Genomic DNA, 19893 nt, shown 5'->3' on the forward strand with positions numbered 1-19893 from the left:
TTTAATACACCGCAACACAGGCAACCACTCGGAAACCCACTTTTTGTGGCAAATGGAACAAAATTGTTTGATAAAGCGGTCCCCCAATCTACATTGGGTTTCAGCAATGCAAAGGACTGCATCAGTACTGGATACAGTAGACAACTCTGTCAGACTCACAGGTAGTGTGTCACCTCACTGGGAAGAGCTGTTTAGGGCCCTGAATGGATGTGAGGGAGGAGTACAGGGGCAGACATAGCACTTGTTCCACTTGTAGCGGTAAGTGCCAGGACAGAGATCAGTAGGGAGGGATGAGTGGACAAGTGAATCATCTGGAGAACGATGCCTGCGGAAAGCAGAGAGTGGAAGGTGGGGGAGGGAAAGATGTGTTTCATGGTAGAAGCCCATTGAAGATGGTGGAAGTTGCAGAGAATGGTCTGCTGGATGTGGAGGCTCTGGGGTGGTAGGTGAGGCCAAGAGGAATGCTATCCCTGATAAGACAGCTGGAAGATGGGGTGAGGGCAGGTTCTTGGGAAATGGGGGAGATGCAGTTGAGGCTGTGTCGATCATAGAGGAAGAAGAACTCCGATTTTTGAAGAAGGAGGACATCTCAGATGATCTTGAATGAAAAGCCTCATGCTGGGAACCGATGGAGAAGAGATGGAGGAAGTGAGAACAGGGAATGGCATTTTTTCAAGTGACAGGGTAGGAAGAAGTATAATCAAGATACAGTGGCAGTGAGAGTCAGTGGGTTTACAAAATATATAAATAGACAGTCTGTCTCCAAAGATGGAGACAGAGAGAACGAGAAAGGGGAGAGAGGTGTCCCAGATGGATCAAGTAAATCTGAGGCTGGGGTGAAAGCTGTGGGCATAGTTGATGAAATTGATGAACTTCGCATAGGTGCAGGAAGCAGCACCAAGGCAGCCATTGATGTAGTGCAGAAAGATCTAGGGAGTGCTAGCAGTGTAGACTTGGAACATGGGACTGTCTCAAGTAGTCCAGGAAAAGGCAGGCAGAGCTGAGGCTCAACCGTGGGCCTGGAGAAAGTTGGAGGAGCTGAAAGAGAAATGGTTGAGGGTGACAACCAGTTCTGCCAGACAGAGGAGAATGCAGTGTAAGGGAACTGGTTAGGTCTGTTATCAAGGAAGAAGCAGAGAGTTTTAAAGTCTTCTTGATGGGAGATTGAAGTGTATAAGGACTAGACAATCATAGTGAAAATGAGGCAATGAGGGTCAGGGAACAAAGTGATTGAAAAGGGCGTGTGAAGTGCATGGATGTAGGTGGGAAGGGATTGAACTAAGGGGGACAAAATGGAGTTAAGGTTTATGGACATGTTCAGTGGAGCAGACACAATGGGCCGACTCGGACAGTCAGGTTCATGCATCTTGGGTAGGAGGTGAAAACAAGATCTGAGGGATAAGGGAACTATAAGTTTTGTGGCAGAAGATGGGAGATCTCCAGATTTAATGTGGTTGGTAATGGTGCAGATGACCTTGGCCTGACAAGGACAAGGAGGTAAGAGGAGATGTCTGAGAGTGCCACCTCTGGCTTCACAACGTGGAGGTCAGTTTACTAGACTAATAGCACCTCCATCCCTCTCTCTCAACATTCCCCTCCCCATTCGCTCTGAAGTGCATTCTCTCTTTCTCACTTTCTCAGTCTCTCTCTAACTCTGTTATTTCATAGCTGTTCTGTGATACCTGTCTCAGAATATCTTTCAAGAGGGTCAGGCCCAATAGTGTACAAGGCAGGGCACTGAAAACCTGTGCCAGCTAAAGTTCAAAGTTTAAACTGACCATCAAAGTATATATATGTTACCATATACTACCCTGAGATAAATTTTCTTTTGGGCATTCACAGTAGGTACAAAGAGACATAATAGAATCGATGAAAAATCACACAACGACAAAGACAATAAACGACCAAGGTGCAGAAGACACAAACAATGCAAAGACAAAAAAACTAACAATAATAATAATTCTATCACCCAGTAGCACTCACATCTACAGTAACATGTTCTGAGAGGTTGACCATGGCCAGAATCAACTCCTGCCTCAGTAAGGATCTGGATCCATTGCAATTTGCCTATTGCCACAATAGGTCCACGGCAGACGCAATCTCAATAGCTCTTCACCAAGGCCTTAATTCATTTGGACAATACAATCACCTATGTCAGGATGCTGTTCATTGAATGTACCTCAGTGCTTAGCACCATCATCCCTACAGTCCTGATCAATATCTACAGAACTTGGGCCTTTGCACCTCTCTCTGCAAGTAGATCCTCGACTTGCTTACTGAAAGACCACAATCTGTGCAGATTGGTGATAATATCTCCTCCTCGCTGACAATCAACACTGGTGCACCTCAGGGATGTGTGCTTAGCACACTGCTCTGCCCTCTCTATACCTATGATTGTGTGGCTAGGTATAGCTCAAATACCATCTATGAATTTGCTGATGGTACAACTATTGTTGGCAGAATCTCAGACAGAACTGAGAGAGTGTACAGGAGTGAGATATACACCTAGTTAAGTGGTGTTGCAGCTACAACCTTACACTCAACATCAGTAACACTAAAGAGTTGATAATGCACTTCAGAAAGGGTAGGATGAGGGGACATGAAACAATTCGCATAGAGGGATCAAAAGTGGAGCGATGAGCAATTTCAAGTTCTTGGTTGTTAGGATCTCTGAGGAGCTAACCTGGTCCCAACATACTGATGCAGCTATAAAGAAGGCAAGACAGTGGCTATATGTCATTAGGAGTCTGAGGAGATCTGGTTTGTCAGCTAAGACTCTCAAAAGCTTCTACAGATGTACTGTGAAGAGCCTCCTGACTGGTCACATCACTGTCTGGGAGGGGCTACTGCTACTGTTCTGCCCATCACCCAGAACGTACCATCTTCTGATTGTTACCATCAGGAAGGAGGTACAGAAGTCCAAAGGCACTCACTCAGCGATTCAGGAACAGTTTCTTCGCCTCTGTCATCCAATTCCTAAATGGACATTGAACCGATGAACACTACCTCACTTTTTTAATATGTACTATTCCTATTTTTTCACTATTTTTAATTTAACTATTTAATACACACACACACACACACGCACACACACACACACACACACACACAAAACATATATATACTTAACATAATTGGTTTATCTATGTATTTTTCCTATTATTATCATGTGTTGTGTTGTACTGCAGCCTCTAAGCTAACAAATTTCACAACATATGCGGAGATATTAAACCTGATTCTGATTCTGATTCAGCAGTCAAAAGGTCCTCAATCATACTGGTGTCCCAACGAGCAAGACAGTGAGCTGCGTCAATGACTATCAGCCAGTTGCACTCACTTCTACTGTGATGAAGTGCTTTGAGAGGTTGGTCATTGCTAGAATTAACTTTGGCCTAAGAAAAGACCTGGATCCGTTGCAATATGCCTACTGCCACAATAGGTCTAGAGCAGATGAAATCCACTTGGCCTTGTACTATTTGGACCACAGTAATATATATGTCAGGCTGCTGTTCATTAATGACAGTTCAGTGTTCAACAGCATCATCCCCTCAGTACTAATCACTAAGCTTCAAAACCTGGGCCTCTTTATCTGTCTCTGCAAATGGGCCGTTATCTTCCTCACCAGAACAACTCTGTCTGTAAGATCGGAAGTAATATCTCTTCCTGGTTAACAATCAACTCCAGCACACCTCAAGGATGCATGCATAGTTCTACTCTCTCTACATTCATGACTGTGTGGCTAGGAACAGTGTAAAACACCATCTATAAATTCTTCGATGACACAACTGTTGCTGGCAGAATTTCAGACGGTGACAAGGAAGCGTAAGTGAGTGAGGTAGATCGGCTGGTTAAGTGGTGTCACAGCAACAATCTTGCACTCAACATCGGTAAGAACTGATTACGGACTTCAGGAAGGGAAGCAAGGAGAACAGACACCAGTCCTCATCGAGGCATCAGTAATGGAAAGTGTGAGCAGCTTCAACTTCCTTGTCGTCAACATCTCAGGAGATCTAAACTGGGCCAAACATACACTCCATGGCCAATTTATTAGGTATACAGTACCTGTACAATTGCACATTAATGCAAATATCTAATCAGCCAATCAAGTGGCAGCAACTCCGTGTGTAAAAGCATGAAAACGTGGCCGAGAGGTTCAGTTGTTGTTCAGACCAAACATCAGAATAGGGAAGAAATGTAATCTAAGTGAATTTGAACATGGAATGATTGTTAATTTAAGACGGGGTGGTTCAAGAATCTCATAAAATGTTGATCTCCTGGGTTTAAGGATACTGGTGTGAAAATCTAAAAAAGACATGCAGTGAGCAGACATCCTGTGGGTGAAAACACCTTGTTAATGAGAGAGGTCAGATCAGAATGGTTAGACTGGTTCAAGGTGACAGAAGGTGATAGTAACTCAAATAATTGTGCTCAATTCTGGTCGCCTCACTACAGAAAGGACATGGAAACCATAGAAAGGGTGCAGAGGAGATCTACAAGGGTGTTGCCTGGATTGGGGAGTATGCCTTAGGAGAATAGGTTGAGTGAACTTGGCCTTTTCTCCTTGGAGTGACGGAGGATGAGAGGTGACCTGATAGAGGTGTATAAGATAATGAGAGGCATTGATCATGTGGATAGTCAGAAGCTTTTCCTCAGGGCTGAAATGGCTAGCACAAGAGGGCATAGTTTTAAGGTGCTTGGAAGTAGGTACAGAGGAGATGTTGGGGGTAAGTTTTTTACACAGACAGTGGTGAGTGTGTGGAATGGGCTGCCGGCGGCAGTGGTGGAGGCGGAACATCTCAACAGTGGTGTGCAGAAGAGCATCTCTGATTGAAGTGGTTGGGCTACAGAGGCAGAAGACCACAAACATACATTCTGTGGCCACTTTATTAGGTACAGGAGATATCTAATAAGGTGGGCACTGAGTGTAATGATGCAATTTCGAAGAAGGCACACCAGTCGCTATATTTCATCAGGAGATTGAGGAGACGTGGCATGTCACAAAAAATCTAGCCAGTTTCTACGGATGTAATATGGAGAGCATACTGAATGGTTGCAACACTGTCTGGTATGCAGACACCAATGCACAGGATCAGAGAAAGCTTCAGAGGGTTGTAAACTCAGCCAGCTCCATCATGGGCACCAAGCACCCCACCATCGAGGACTTTTCAATAGGCAATGCCTCAAGAAGGTGGCATTTACAACTCCTCCCTTGGACGGTCAGACACCCTGAGCCAATAGGCTGGTCCTGGATTTATTTCATAATTTACTGGCATAATTTACATATTACTATTTAACTATTTATGGTTCTACTACTATTTATTATTTATGGTGCAACTGTAACGAAAACCAATTTCCCCCGGGATCAATAAAGTATGACTATGACTATGACTATTTATCATTAAGAACTCCCGTCACCCAGGACATGCCCTCTTCTCATTGCCACCATCAGAGAGGAGGTGCAGGAGCCTGACGACACACACTCAATGTTTTAGGAACAGCTTCTTCCCCTCTGCTATCAAATTTCTGAAGAGACCATGAACAATGCCTCGTCTTTTGCTCACTTTTTGCAGTACCTATTTTAAAATATTTCTTAATATACCATAGTAATTTTGTGAACTGCACTGTACTAGCGCTGCAAAACAAATTTCATGACATATGTTAGAGATAATAAAGCTGATTTTGATTCATATCCATTTTCAAATGTCTTTTCCTTCATTTACTTCAATTTACCCATGGTAAATTTCAGTGACTTCGCCTACAACATATCACTGTGGCAACCCGATCAAAGACTAAATGTCCCTCCCCATCGCTCAAGACAATGCGAAACTAATCAACTTGTTTTTCCTTTCTTCCAGCTCTAGACCTAAATGCTAGCTTGGTTTTGCTTTCCAGATGGTTCGAGACTTCCTGACTTTCTGCTTTAATTTTAGATTTCTGGCATCTGCAGTTTTTGTTTTACTTCATGCTGCAATATTCGGATGGAGCAAGTGGAAAAATGTATTAATGCTGGTTTGCACAAAGTAGACATCGCGAGCATCAAACTGCCTTTTAAGGCTCAGGAGCACCAGAGAGCCAAAATCCACCGCCCGCAGCCGCTGCTGAATGTGTGGACCCGCTGAAAGGGCTATTTACTCCGTCTTTATGTTTTCACAAAAGTACTTATCTTCTGTTTACGGATGCGGGTAACCACTAAAATTACTAAAGTGACAGCTGGAGTATCAATTCCCTGTTTATTTACTTTTCAGAAATATATATTTCTACTGGTTATTTTCAGGCTCATTGTAGATTTGCAATGCGGATTTAGGGGATGCAGAGGGTCCCATTCAGAACCAAGATTTTGTCAGCGGGGTTTCCACCCCAGAGCCCCCCTCTTAGCGCCGGTCCCGGGACCCCACTCTTTGGAGGCCCGGATCGGAACCGGAGCAGATTCTTAGCCACTTATTTTCATCCCAAGTCCAGAAGTAAGGATAAAGTTTCTCCATGAATTTATTCCCAGTGAAGGTGTAGAGATGGGACTTGGTCTCCACGTTGTAAAATGAAACTGTCCCCGACTCGTAACTGAGATAAACTCCCACCCTCCCGGGGAAGGGACCGGCAGGGAGACGGGAGTCAGGGCAGCCGTTTACAACAAGTCTGTCACCACCCCGCCCGATGGTCCACACTCCAGCTTCTGGTTTCAGTGCGACCCACTCCTTCCTCTCCATTGATTCTACAGCGACTCCCAGACTCCAGCGCCGGTTCCCCGTCACCTCCACCTCCCAGTAATGTCTCCCCGATACGAATCCCTCCGATCCCAGCACACTAACCCCGGCTGTAAACCTCTTCCCAGTGTCAGGGAGATCGCTCCGTGTCCGGGTCCGTCTCACACTCTTCCGATCCTCAGACACCTCGAGCCGCTGATTTGCTGTTTCCACATCCAGGGTGACAGAGACTGGGGGGAGAAGCAGAGAATTAGGGAGTCCCCGGGGACGGGGAGAGACTCGGACAGAGCGGTGCTGGGACCGGTAACTGGGGCATTCAGGCACATCCAGGCGTCAACATTAATTTTCCCCGAGTTGCACACAACTGCACTATATTGCTAATCCATTCTCATCAGTCCAGATGAAGGGTCTCGTTCCAAAACGTCGACAGTTTATTCTTCTCCATAGATGTTGCCCGACCTGCTGAGTTCAGCACTTTGCATGTGTGTGGGTGTGTCCCTCTGGGTTTCAAGCATCCGCAGAATTTTTTGTGCTTATAATTCTCCTTTCAACATTAAACGTCTGCGTTTGTCCTCACATTCAAAACGCTGGAGGGACTGGGCCGGTCAGGCAGCATCTACGGAGAGACATAAAAACTCGACCTTTCCGGTCAAAACCCTTCATCAAGACCCTGAAACGATGGCTGCTTATTCCTCTTAAACACAGGAAGTCCAAAGCAACACGCACAAAATGCTGGAGGAGCTCAGCAGTCCAGGCAGCAACTATGGAAAAGAGTAAACAGTCCATGTCCTGATGAAGGGCCTCGGCCCAGAATGTCGACTATTTACTCTTCTCCTCGCTGCCTGGCCTGCAGATGTGTGTGTTGCTCAGATTTCCAGCCTCTGCAGAATCTCTTGTGTTTATGCCAACACACTCAAAATGCTGGAGTGTCTCAGCAGGTCAGGCAGCATCGATGGAAACGAATAAACAGCGGATGTTTCCGGCTGACATCCTTCCACACGACTGGAAAGGAAGGGGGAAGATGCCAGGATAAAAAGGAGGGAGCAGGGGAAGGAGGTGGGTGGGAAAGGTAAGGAGCTGGAGAGGAAGGAATCTGATAGAACATGAGATGGACCATTGGAAAAAGGGAAGGAGGAGGTGACGGGCAGGCGAGAAGAGGTATGGGGCCAGAAGGGGGAATAAATGAAGAGGGGAGTGAGAGGGGATTTTTTTTCCGAAAGGAGAAATCGATATTCATGCTGTCATGCTGGAGGTAACCCAGATGGATATAAAAAGTTTTGCTCCTCCACCTTGAGGGTGGCCTCATCACGGCACGAGAGGCAAGGTGCCGTGTCAGAACTGGAGTGGAAATCGGAATTAAAGTACTTGGCCAGTGCTTCTGACGGCTGAAGCGGAGCAGCTCCGGTGTTATGGACTTCCCACATGCTGCCTATCATTTCTGTATTTTCCATTTTGGGTCCAGTAGCTTCTGTGTCTGTATGGCGGGGGTGGTTGGCATGGAAGGGTGGTTGTCCATGTTTTGAGTACAAATCCTGTAAGAGGACCGAGAGCAGAGAGGAGAAATGGCCAGTATAAAGAGGGGAAGGATCGCGGCGTGACAGGAGTCCACCAGGCAAGTTGTGGCTGGTAGGGGAGGGGAGGGGAGCAGGGTTAGAGTCGCACCACTTCTCTCCCCAGGGTGACTGAGGCAGACCAGGTAGGAGATGCAGGTGGAGTGAGGTGGGGGAGGAGTATGAAGGTTGGAGATGGTGAAAAGCAGGAACACAAAGGGCGATTGTGCTGGAATCTTATCAGCAAAGGAGGTGCTAATGAGAGCCATTAGGGGAGAGATGAATGGCAGATGGAGCCAGAACCAGGTGGGGGAGGGGTGGAAAGCTTGTGTGTGTTGGGGGGGGCGGGGGAAGGAGTGAATGTATCCAGGAGGGGGGAACGGAAGCAGACAGGTGATGGTGGGGGGTAGGGATTTAGAAGAAAAGAGACCACAATAAGAGGATCATAGGAGGGTGAGAGAGTGGGACAGAGTTATACATGTCAGCAAGAGTAGCAAACAAACTAAGAGGAGGAAATGAGAAGGTGGCCATTTTCATCGCCACCTTCCTCACCCTCTGTGTATAAGTGTGTGTGTGTGTGTGTGTGTGTGTGAGAGAGAGAGAGAGAGACAGAGAGAGCACACAGAGAGAGCAGAGAGATAGCAGGAAACATAAAATTGTGGTGGTAGGGGATTTTAATTTTCCATATATTGATTGGGACTCCCATACCGTTAGGGGTCTAGATAGTTTAGAGTTTGTAAAATGTGTTCAGGAAAGTTTTCTAAATCAATATATAGAAGTACCAACTAGAGGGGATGCAATATTGGATCTCCTGTTAGGAAACGAGTTAGGACAGGTGATGGAAGTGTGTGTAGGGGAGCACTTTGGTTCCAGTGATCATAACACCGTTAATTTCAACTTGATCATGGACAAGGATAGATCTGGTCCTAGGGTTGAGGCTCTGAACTGGAAAAAAGTCAAATTTGAAGAAATGAGAAAGGATTTAAAAAGCATGGATTGGGACAAGTTGTTCTCTGGCAAAGTTGTGATCGGTAAGTGGGAAGCCTTCAAAGGAGAAATTTTGAGAGTGCAGAGCTTGTATGTTCCCATCAGGATTAAAGGCAAAGTGAATTGGAATAAGGAACCTTGGTTCTCAAGGGATATTGCAACTCTGATAAAGAAGAAGAGAGAGTTGTATGACATGTATAGGAAACAGGGAGTAAATAAGGTGCTTGAGGAGTACAAAAAGTGCAAGGAAATACTTAAGAAAGAAATCAGGAGGGCTAAAAGAAGTCATGAGGTTGCCTTGGCAGTCAAAGTGAAGGATAATCGAAAGAACTTTTACAGGTATATTAAGAGTAAAAGGATTGTCAGGGATAAAATTGGTCCTCTTGAAGATCAGAGTGGTTGGCTATGTGCAGAACCAAAAGAAATGGGGGAGATCTTAAATGGTTTCTTTGCGTCTGTATTTACTAAGGAAACTGGCATGAAGTCTATGGAATTAAGGGAAACAAGTAGTGAGATCATGGAAACTGTACAGATTGAAAAGGAGGAGGTGCTTGCTATCTGAGGTAAATTAAAGTGTATAAATCCCCAGGACCTGACAGGGTATTCCCTCGGACCTTGAAGGAGACTAGTGTTGAAATTGCAGGGGCCCTGGCAGATATATTTAAAATGTCCGTGTCTATGGGTGAGGTGCTGGAGGATTGGAGAGTGGCTCATGTTGTTCTGTTGTTTAAAAAAGGATCGAAAAGTAATCCAGGAAATAATAGGCCGGTAAGTTTGACGTCGGTAGTGGGTAACTTATTGGAGGGAGTACTAAGAGACAGAATCTACAAGCATTTGGATAGACAGGGACTTATCAGGGAGAGTCAACATGGCTTTGTGTGTGGTAGGTCATGATTGACCAATCTGTTGGAGTCTTTCGAGGAGGTTACCAGGAAAGTGGATGAAGGGAAGGCAGTGGATGTTGTCTACATGGACTTCAGTAAGGCCTTTGACAAGGTCCCGCATGGGAGGTTAGTTAGGAAAATTCAGTTGCATTGAATTGGTTGACATTGACATTGGTTCAATGGAAGAAGCCAAAGAGTGGTAGTAGAGAATTGCTTCTCAGAGTGGAGGCCTGTGACTAGTGGTGTGCCACGAGGATCAGTGCTGGGTCCATTGTTATTTGTCATCTATATCAATGATCTGGATGATAATGTGGTAAATTGGATCAGCAAATTTGCTGATGATACAAAGATTGGAGGTGTAGTGGACAGTGAGGAAGGTTTTCAGAGCCTGCAGAGGGATTTGGACCAGCTGGAAAAATGGGCTGAAAAATGGCAGATGAAGTTTAATACAGACAAGTGTGAGGTATTGCACTTTGGAAGGACAAACCAAGGTAGAACATACAGGGTAAATGGTAAGACACTAAGGAGTGCAGTAGAACAGAGGGATCTGGGAATACAGATACAAATTTCCCTAAAAGTGGCGTCACAAGTAGATAGGGTCGTAAAGAGAGCTTTTGGTACATTGGTCTTTATTAATCAAAGTATTGAGTATAAGAGCTGGAATGTTATGATGAGGTTGTATAAGGCATTGGTGAGGCCAAATCTGGAGTATTGTGTTCAGTTTTGGTCACCAAATTACAGGAAGGATATAAATAAGGTTGAAAGAGTGCAGAGAAGGTTACAAGGATGTTGCCAGGACTTGAGAAACTCAGTTACAGAGAAAAGTTGAATGGGTTAGGACTTTATTCCCTGGATCATAGAAGAATGAGGGGTGATTTGATAGAGGTACATAAAATTATGATGGGTATAGATAGAGTGAATGCAAGCAGGCTTTTTCCACTGAGGCAAGGGGAGAAAAAAAACAGAGGACATGGGTTAAGGGTGAAGAGGGAAAAGTTTAAAGGGAACATTAGGGGGAGCTTCTTCACACAGAGAGTGGTGGGAGTATGGAATGAGCTGCCAGACGAGGTGGTAAATGCGGGTTCTTTTTTAACATTTAAGAATAAATTGAACAGATACATGGATGGGAGGTGTATGGAGGGATATGGTCCGTGTGCAGGTCAGTGGGACTAGGCAGAAAATGGTTCAGCACAGCCAAGAAGGGCCAAAAGGCCTGTTTCTGTGCTGTAGTTTTTCTATGGTTTTCTATGGTTTCTATGTATGATTGTGACATACAGTACAAACAAATTTCAGTGGTTATACTGCTTCTTTAAACTTATCAGAATCAGAATCATGTGACGTGAAAACATTGTAAAAACATGACTTTTTGCATCTTATCTGAATGTTCACCTGGTTGTGATTGTGAACAGACATAAATGTCTCAGTTAAAGAAAATATTCTGCAAGAGATGTCAACACACTGAGGCTCTGGAGAAGGGGCTGCCAGGGAAGGATTTGAAGAATTTCACTGTGGATTTATTAGAAACATTCCATGGAATCTAAAGCAATGCCTGAGAAATTTTGGGAAGCTTCCCTCACCCCAGCAGAAACAGTGGGCCTTCTAGGAAGGAAGAGATATCCTCTAATAATGGAGTGATCGCAGGGAGAGGTAGATCCATTGGCTCAGTGATATTGGAAGTTTAGGGAATGAAACTTCAAACTGAAGGTGGATTATTTGTATAAGTAAGGTAATGATATTAATTGGGTCCAATTTGAAGCATAGAATAATACTCTGTTATTCCTGTATAACATGAGTCAAACTGTAAGTTGTGAATTGGAACATTTAGATCTATTTACCAGGCTGAATGTCTTCGAACATTTCCCTCCACACCGGGAAAGGTAAAGGCCCATTGAATTCTCCCATTGTAAGAGCCCCATCCATGATTGTGAGTGTCCGGATATTTCCCACCCTGCAAATTTTAAACATTTTAATTTAAGTATTTGAACACAAACTATTTTCTGAGTTAATATTAAAAGGTTTTGCTAGGGTTCAGATAAGATCAGGTCCTACCTCCTCTTCTGACAGCATTCTTCCTGCAAAAAAACAAAACAGAAATCAGAATGGATGGATACTGAGCACATTAGACCATAAGACATGGGCGCAGAGTGATGCCATTCGAACAATCGGGTCTGCTCTGCCCATTCCATCAGAGTGGATTTATTGTCCCTCTTAACCGTTTCTTCTGCCTTCTCTCTGTAACCATTGATGGCTTACTAATCAACCTCCGCTTTAAATATACCCAATGATTTGGCTTCCACAGCCTTCTGTTGCTATGAATTCAACCAAGTCACCACACTCTAGCTAAAGAAATTTCTCCTCATCACTGTATTCTGAGGCAGTGCCCTCTGATCATACACTCTCCCGCTATAAAAAACATTCTCGCCATGTCCACTCTATCCAGGCCTTTCAATATTCTGCAAGTTTCATGAGATCCCCACTCATCTGGACTCCAGGGAGTACAAATCCAGGGTCATCAAATTCTCTTTATATGTTAATCCTTGCATTCCTGCAATAATTAGTTAGTTGGCTGAAAGGTTTCTAATTAATTAGTTCCTGCCGAAGGGTTTCTGCCCAAAACATTGACTATATTCTTTTTCTAGATGCTGCCTGGCCTGCTGAGTTCATCCAGCATTTTGTGTGCGTTGCTCGGATTTCCAGGACCTGCAGATCTTCTCTTGTTTGTGATTAGTTAGTTGGCTGTCAGAATGCATTCATTAACATTTTCTAAATTTATAATCAGAGCTGGTAAGCTAAATCCAGATAATGTGTTAAAGTAATAGTTCTCATCCATATTCACAAATGGACATTGTAGCTGGAATGCTCATTAAGGGTATGTAAAGTTCTATGATATGTAATGAACATGAGCAGGTACAAGAAGTTGTACCGGGTTGAAAGTTGATTAGTTGATCTGCTAAGCAGGGTGGTGTAACAGCCAGCAAAACATTTTACAGTACAGGCAACCTGGGTTCAATTCCCACCACTGCCTGTAAGGAATTTGTACATTCTCCCTGTAACCACGTTGGTTTCCTCTGGGTTCTCCAGTTTCCTCCCATAGTCCACAGACATACCAGTTGATAGGTCATTATAAATTATTCTGTGATAAGGCAAGGATTAAATTGGGGGATTGCTGGGCGTCACAGTACAAAGGGGCAGAATGGTGTATTCTGAGTTACTGTATATCCCAATGAATAAATAAATAAATGCTGCTGTGGCCATCAGCGGAGCAGACTGTGAATTTCCCATTGGAGATTTTTAAATTGTCACTGACCACAGGTGAAGTGCCAAATGATAGAAGGACAGCAAATGAGGCAGTTTTACTCAAGCATGGCAGCATGGATAAAGCAGCCCATGAATCCAATGTCAGTGACTAAACATCTCCGAAAAGAAAACAAACTTCTGAGGGACAGGGTAGAGGTACACCGGAAAAGGTAGGGATTAATTAAATGGTATCAGTAAGGCTTTGTTAGAGAGGATCCAGACTGAATAGAGAAGAAGAAGAAAGCCCTTAACTCCAAGTGGAGTCATCGGGACGTTGCCATGACGGCGTTTTTTTAGCGGGCTTTCTTATTTTTACAAGGCCAAGTTGCTCGCTTGACGCTCAACCCAGCACGGATGTGGAAGCGTGCAGGGGAACCAGGTGGATTCGAACTCGAGGGCCTTTGCTCTGAAGTCTGACACTGATGCCACTATACCACCAGCCGGCAATCTAGACTAAACAATTACGATCAAATTTTTTAAGAATAAAGCTAAGTGTACCAATGAGATCAGTGCATTTGACATGGGTTATGTGGACATCAGCTGGATAATGTTTCAGAATCAGAATTAGGTTTAATATCGCCAGCACATGTCATAAAAGTTGTTAACTTTTTGGCAGCAGTATAATGAAATACATGATAAATAAATATAGGGAAAACTGAATTACAGTAAATATATATATGTGTATGTGGGTGCGTTAAATAGTTAGATCAAAATAAGAAGTGTAATGTAACAGAAATAAAAAAGTAGTAAGGTAGTGTTCTTGGGTCCAATGTCCATTTAGAAATTGGACGGCAGAGGGGAAGAAACTGTTCCTGAATTCCTGAGGGTGTGCCTTCAGGCTTCGGTACCTCCTTCCTTATGGTAACAATGAGAAGACGGCATGTCCTGGGTGTTGGGGGCCCTTAATGTTGGATGTCACCTTCCTAAGGCACCACTCCTTGTAGATGTATTGTACACTACCGAGGCTAGTAGCCATGATGGAACTGACTAATTTTACAAGTTTCTGCAACTTACTGTGATCTTCTGCAATAACCACCCCCCCCCCCCATACCAGACAGTGATGCAGCCTGTCAGAATGCTCTGTACGGTACACTTGTAGAGGATTTCAAGAGTTTTAGTTGACAAACCAAGTCTCCTCAAACTCTGAATGAAAGTTGCTGTCTTGCCTTCTGTCACAAAGGAAACTGGCCCAAAAGCTTAGAGCTCACAGAATCCAAGGCACGTTGGTAAACTGGTTCTAAAATTGGCTGAATAATAGGAAGCAGAGAATGATATCAAAATATAATGGGTACTTCTGAAAGAAAATAGGTCTGACATTCATGATTGGATACCCATCCTTGTTACTGTCTGTACAACTATTCTTAGATATTGCTGATGTGGATATAAATGTAGATAAACATAAAGACTACATCAAAACATACTGTGAAATGTGTCATTTGTGTCAAAACAAAACAGCAAGGATTGTGCTGGGGGCAGCTCACAAGTGTAAAAACGCTTCTGGCACCAACTGAGCACACCCAGAATTCAATAACCTTAACATTACGTCTTTGGGATCCGTGAGGAGACTGGAGCACCGGAGGTCATGGGGAGTCCTTACGGGCCGTGACGGGAATCGAACCCCAGTGATCTCTGGCTGATATTGTACAGCAATGTACTAACTGCTACTCTACTGTGCCACCCAATGTTAGAAGCGTTATTAATGGGTTCAGAAGTTTTCATAACTTTCCTTGCAGTGACAGTAGACTTGAGGATGTGTAGTTACCAGGCTTATCCCTGGTGATCTATCTGAGAGAAGTTGTTGTTGATCTGAGGAGGATGCAGCTTGTTATTAATTCCTCATGGCCAAGAGGAACACAAGGCCTCAAGCTCTCCACTGCTTTCTCAATAAAAGAACCAACCAGTTCCCCCTCCATCACCACCCTCCCCCATCTGGCTGAACTGCTCCTCAACCTCAACAATTTTTCCTTCGGCTTCTCCCACTTTCTCCAGACTCGGGGTAGCCATGGGCACTTTATGGGGCCCAACTGTGCCCATTTTTTTTGTTGCCTACATAGAACAGTCCATTTTCTAAGCCATCCCCAGTAAACAATTTCAATTCCGATTTGACTCCGTTTCCCATTCTGACATGTCGATTCATTGTGCCAAGATGAGGCCATCCTCAGGGTGGAGGAGCAACACCTTGTATTCCAGACACGAGGAAATCTGCAGATGCTGGAAATTCAAGCAACACACACAAAAGGGTCCCAGCCCGAAACATCGACTGCACCTCTTCCTATAGATGCTGCTTGGCCTGCTGCGTTCACCAGCATTTTTTGTGTGTGTTACCTTATATTCTGTCTGGGTACCCTCCAACCTGATGGCATGAATATCGATTTCTCCTTCTTTCCCACCCCACTTCCTCTATTCCCCGCTCTGACCTATCACTTCTTCCCATCTGCCTATTACTTCCCCCTTGGATCCACTCCTCCTTTCCTTTCTCTTGTGGTCCATTCTCCTGTCCTATCAAATTCTTTCTTCTCCAGCACTTGACCTTTCACATTCCTGTGGCTTCACCGATCACCTTCCAGCTAGCCGCTTTCTACTCCCCCCCGCCACCTTTTTATTCTACCATCTCCACTTTTTCTTTCCAGTCCTGAAGAAGGATCTTAGCCCAAAAAGTCAACTGTTTATTCGTTTCCATAGATGCTGCCTGGCCTGCTGAGTTCCTCCAGCATCTTGTGTGTCTTGCTTTGGATTTCCAGCATCTTGCTCATGTTTATAATACTAATTAGTTGGTGAGATGATTATACCAGTGGTGAATGCATTATTAATCTTGTAAAGTCTAACATGATGCAGTTTGGCAAGAGTAATGAAAGGAACACCTACACAATGAAGGGTAGTTCCTTGTGGGAACAACACATCGAAGTTCAAAGTAAATTTATTATCAAAGTTCGTTTATGTCACCATATGTGATTCATTTTCTCATGGGCATTCACAGTAGATACAAAGAAACATAATATAATTAATGAAAACCTACACAGAAGCAAAGATGGACAAACAATCCAAAATGCAAAAGAAGATAAATTGTGCAAATACAAAATTAAGCAAATAGTAAAACATTAGTAATAACTAATATTGAGAACATAAGTTGTAGAGTCCTTGAAAGTGTGTCCATAGGTTCAGAGTCGGGGTGAGTGAAGTTATCCATGATTTTTCAAGAGTCTAATGGTTGTAGGAGAATAACTGTTCGTGAACCTGGTGGTGTGAGACTCAAGGCTCCTGCACTTCCTTCCTGATGGCAGCAGTGAAAAGAGGGAAATGTCTGGATGGTAGGACCCCTGGTGATGGACGCTGCCACAATCGAGCGAGGGAAAGAGGAAAACTGATGTTGCGAAACAGAGCAAACTCGCTGAATAATCTAAGGATTCCTGAAATCAGGTGAAGGAGACTTCATACGAGACTTCTATCCTCCGCTGGGGCACAGATTAGAAAAGAGTATAGGTTATGGTATAATTTTATAAAGAGATTATATAGCCCACATCTGGGGTGTTGTCTACTGTACTGACTTTTGGGTTTTGAGAATGACACACTTGCACCGGAGGGCTGCTGAAGAGATTCACCAGGATTTTCTCTGAGAAGCAGCGGTTCTGTTACGTGAACAAACAGATTGGTTGTTTTCCTTGGAATGCATGGGACTGTGTGTGGGCTAACTGCACAGAAGTATAAAAAAAGTTATGTGGAACATGAACATGGTAGATAGTGAGAAAATACTCTCTATGTCAGTGTTGAGAACCCAAGGTCCGAGATTTTGTGTAACAGGGCAAGAGCTTCAGAGAGAATCTGAGAAGCATTTTACTTCTGCAAGAATGCAGTTGGAATCTGGAATATATAGTACTTGAGAGGATGATGCAGACAGGTAGTCTCACGATTTTTCCGAAATATCAAAAGGAACACATAGATAGCTAGAGCAGAGACAGCTAAAAATAAAGTGGTGGTAAATAACATTATTGTCAGTGGATTCCTGATGACTGACATGGATTTGGAGGGGTAAGGAGCCTGTAATGTGCTCCAAGACCCAGTCACCCTTTGATTAACTTGTAGCTCTACAAGCAGCAGAAACTGAGGAGGAATTTCTTTAGCCAAAGGGTGATGAATCTGTGGAATGAGATGGCTGTGGAGGCCAAGTCACTGGGTATATTTAAAACAGAGTTTGATTAGTCAGGCTGTCAAATGTAGGAGAATGGGGTTGAGGGGGATGGAATGTGGAGCAGATTGAATGGGCTGAATTTGCCTGATACTGCTCTTTATGTCTTATGTTCTAGATTACACCAAAGATTTTGCAGATACTGGAATTCACCCAGCTGCTGAAACACAGACAGAAGGGGTTTTTTTTTTATTACAGAGAGTATACAGAGGCAAAGGAAAAAAGTTCCAGGAAAACATACAAGAATGATAGAAGAGGTGAGGGGGACAACAAAGAGAGATGATTACACAGGACTGGATAGTTTTTGGGCTTGGGTAAGGAATCATTGGATGGCAAATAAATCAGCTCATGGGTGAATTTGTTGAGGATTTGATACAATGTTTGGATTTGATCAAATCAATGTGGATATTTGCATTACTGAAGAGACTAAGTTGCTGAACTTAGTTCAGGAAAACAAAATCAGTGAGCCAATTAAAGCTGCTGTTAAAACACCTCCCTAAGGTCAGGCCTTGAAACTGTTAGATAACTGCAAAATAATGTTCTTCAGTGAAGGAAGCCTGTCATTTGAACTTGTTTTGATCTGTTGACAACATGAGGTCATCAGAAAAGTCAATGATCAATGAACTCTGTGGCCACTTTATTAGGTACACCTCCCCACCTAATAAATATCTGACACTTAATAATAGTTTCTGAACATTTCAGAAACTGCTGATTTCCTGAGATTTTCATGTCCAACAGTCTCTGGAGCTTACAGAGAATGGTACGAAAAGCAAAAACATCCAGTGAGCAGCAGGTTCTGTGGCTTAAGACACCTTGTTATTGAGAGAGGTCCCTCCATGAGCACCAATTGGAGGCTTGCATGCTTCAATCACCCAGACAGCTATGTTGGCTACAGTCAGGGCCCTGTGCTCTGCTGTCAGTAGGGTCACCCAAGCCAGACAGGTCAAAGAGTAGAGGCCAGACTAAGAGCAATCCACCAGTCCTCCAGGTCGGAGGTTCAGCTCAGGGCTAACAACCCTAACTGGTCAAACAAAAATTGTTACAGAAACAGCAATGAAGAATCCTGTATCTCTGTGCAACTGTATTCCTGAGTACCCACCAGGGATTTGCATGACTGACAGCAGAGAAAAGCAAGAGGAAGCTACTGGCATGATGACAGAAGCCCTGAGCACCCCCAAGAGCAAGACCAAAGTTGTGTTTTGGAATGTATGAACACTGGCAAGCTAGCACAAATAACTGTAGAAATGCATCATTTCAACCTAGATACACTGGGTGTCGGTGAAAGCAGATGGACAGATGGAAGACTAAAGGCGACATTTGGTGAAACGAGGAGAGAGGCCACAGCAAGGTGAAGCTGAGTGTTCTGTCCACGTTCTTGTACGGGTCAGAATGCTGTGCATGACAAAGAATGGCCTTGCTGAACTGTCACCATTCCACACCACAAGCGTCCGGAAGACACCCCATGTTTTCTGTCCCACTACACCCTGTGCCTTCAGTGTCATCCACAACCATACTGAGGAAACACTGGAGACGGATCGGGCACTTAATGAGAAGAGAGGCCAACTCCACCATCAAGACAGCACTTCATTGCAACCCTGAGGTGTGAAAGAAATGCAGGAGGCCAAATACAACTTGCCGCCAAACCGTAGAGGCAGAAGTGAGGACCCTTAACCACACCTGAGGCAAAATAGGGAAGATGGCCAAGGACAGACAGAGATGGAGGAGCTTCATTGCTGCCCTAAATGCCAGCGGTGTAACAGGCAGTAACTAGCTAATGAGAGAGGACCGAGGAAAATGGCCAGACTGGTTCAAGCTGACAGGAAGGCAGCAGTAACTGAAATGACAACATGTTACAACAGTGGTGTGAAGAAGAGCCTCTCCGAATGCACAACTCATCAATCTTGGGCCACACTAGCGAAGACCACAAACATACACTCAGTGGCCCTTGTCGAGTCAGAAGTAACCAGCTTGGGTGTTATTCTTGATTCAGATTTGAATTTTAAATCCCACATAAGGCGCAGCATTTCCACACTTCACAAATATTGCAAAGGTACAGTCATTCCTGTACTGTAATGATACTGAAAAACTAATTCACACCCTTATATCAAATAGACTAGATTACTGCAATGCACTTTTCACTGGTCTTAAAGCAATCTATTAACAAACTTCAACTCATTCAGAAACTTTTAACCAAAACCAGGATAAGAGAGCATATCACTCCCATCCAAACTACTCTGCATTGGCTTTCTGTATATTTTAGAATTGTTTTTAAAATTCTCTTACGTTTTTAA

At 44.0% G+C, this 19893-nt stretch overlaps 1 protein-coding gene across 1 annotated transcript in view; it reads right to left on the minus strand.

Annotated features, from left to right (window-relative positions):
• The window catches only part of LOC134346442 (uncharacterized), a 56165-nt gene that overhangs the window by 14176 nt on the left and 22096 nt on the right, over positions 1 to 19893 (minus strand). Inside the window, exons 11-13 of the mRNA XM_063047812.1 lie at positions 12172 to 12194; positions 11958 to 12070; positions 6379 to 6931 (exon numbers count right to left, since the gene is read on the minus strand). Coding sequence (XP_062903882.1) covers positions 6379 to 6931; positions 11958 to 12070; positions 12172 to 12194 — 689 coding nt within the window. The remainder of the gene's footprint in view (positions 1 to 6378; positions 6932 to 11957; positions 12071 to 12171; positions 12195 to 19893) is intronic.

This window comes from Mobula hypostoma, chromosome 5 (assembly GCF_963921235.1).
Source record: "Mobula hypostoma chromosome 5, sMobHyp1.1, whole genome shotgun sequence".
Taxonomy (NCBI): Eukaryota; Metazoa; Chordata; class Chondrichthyes; order Myliobatiformes; family Myliobatidae; genus Mobula; species Mobula hypostoma.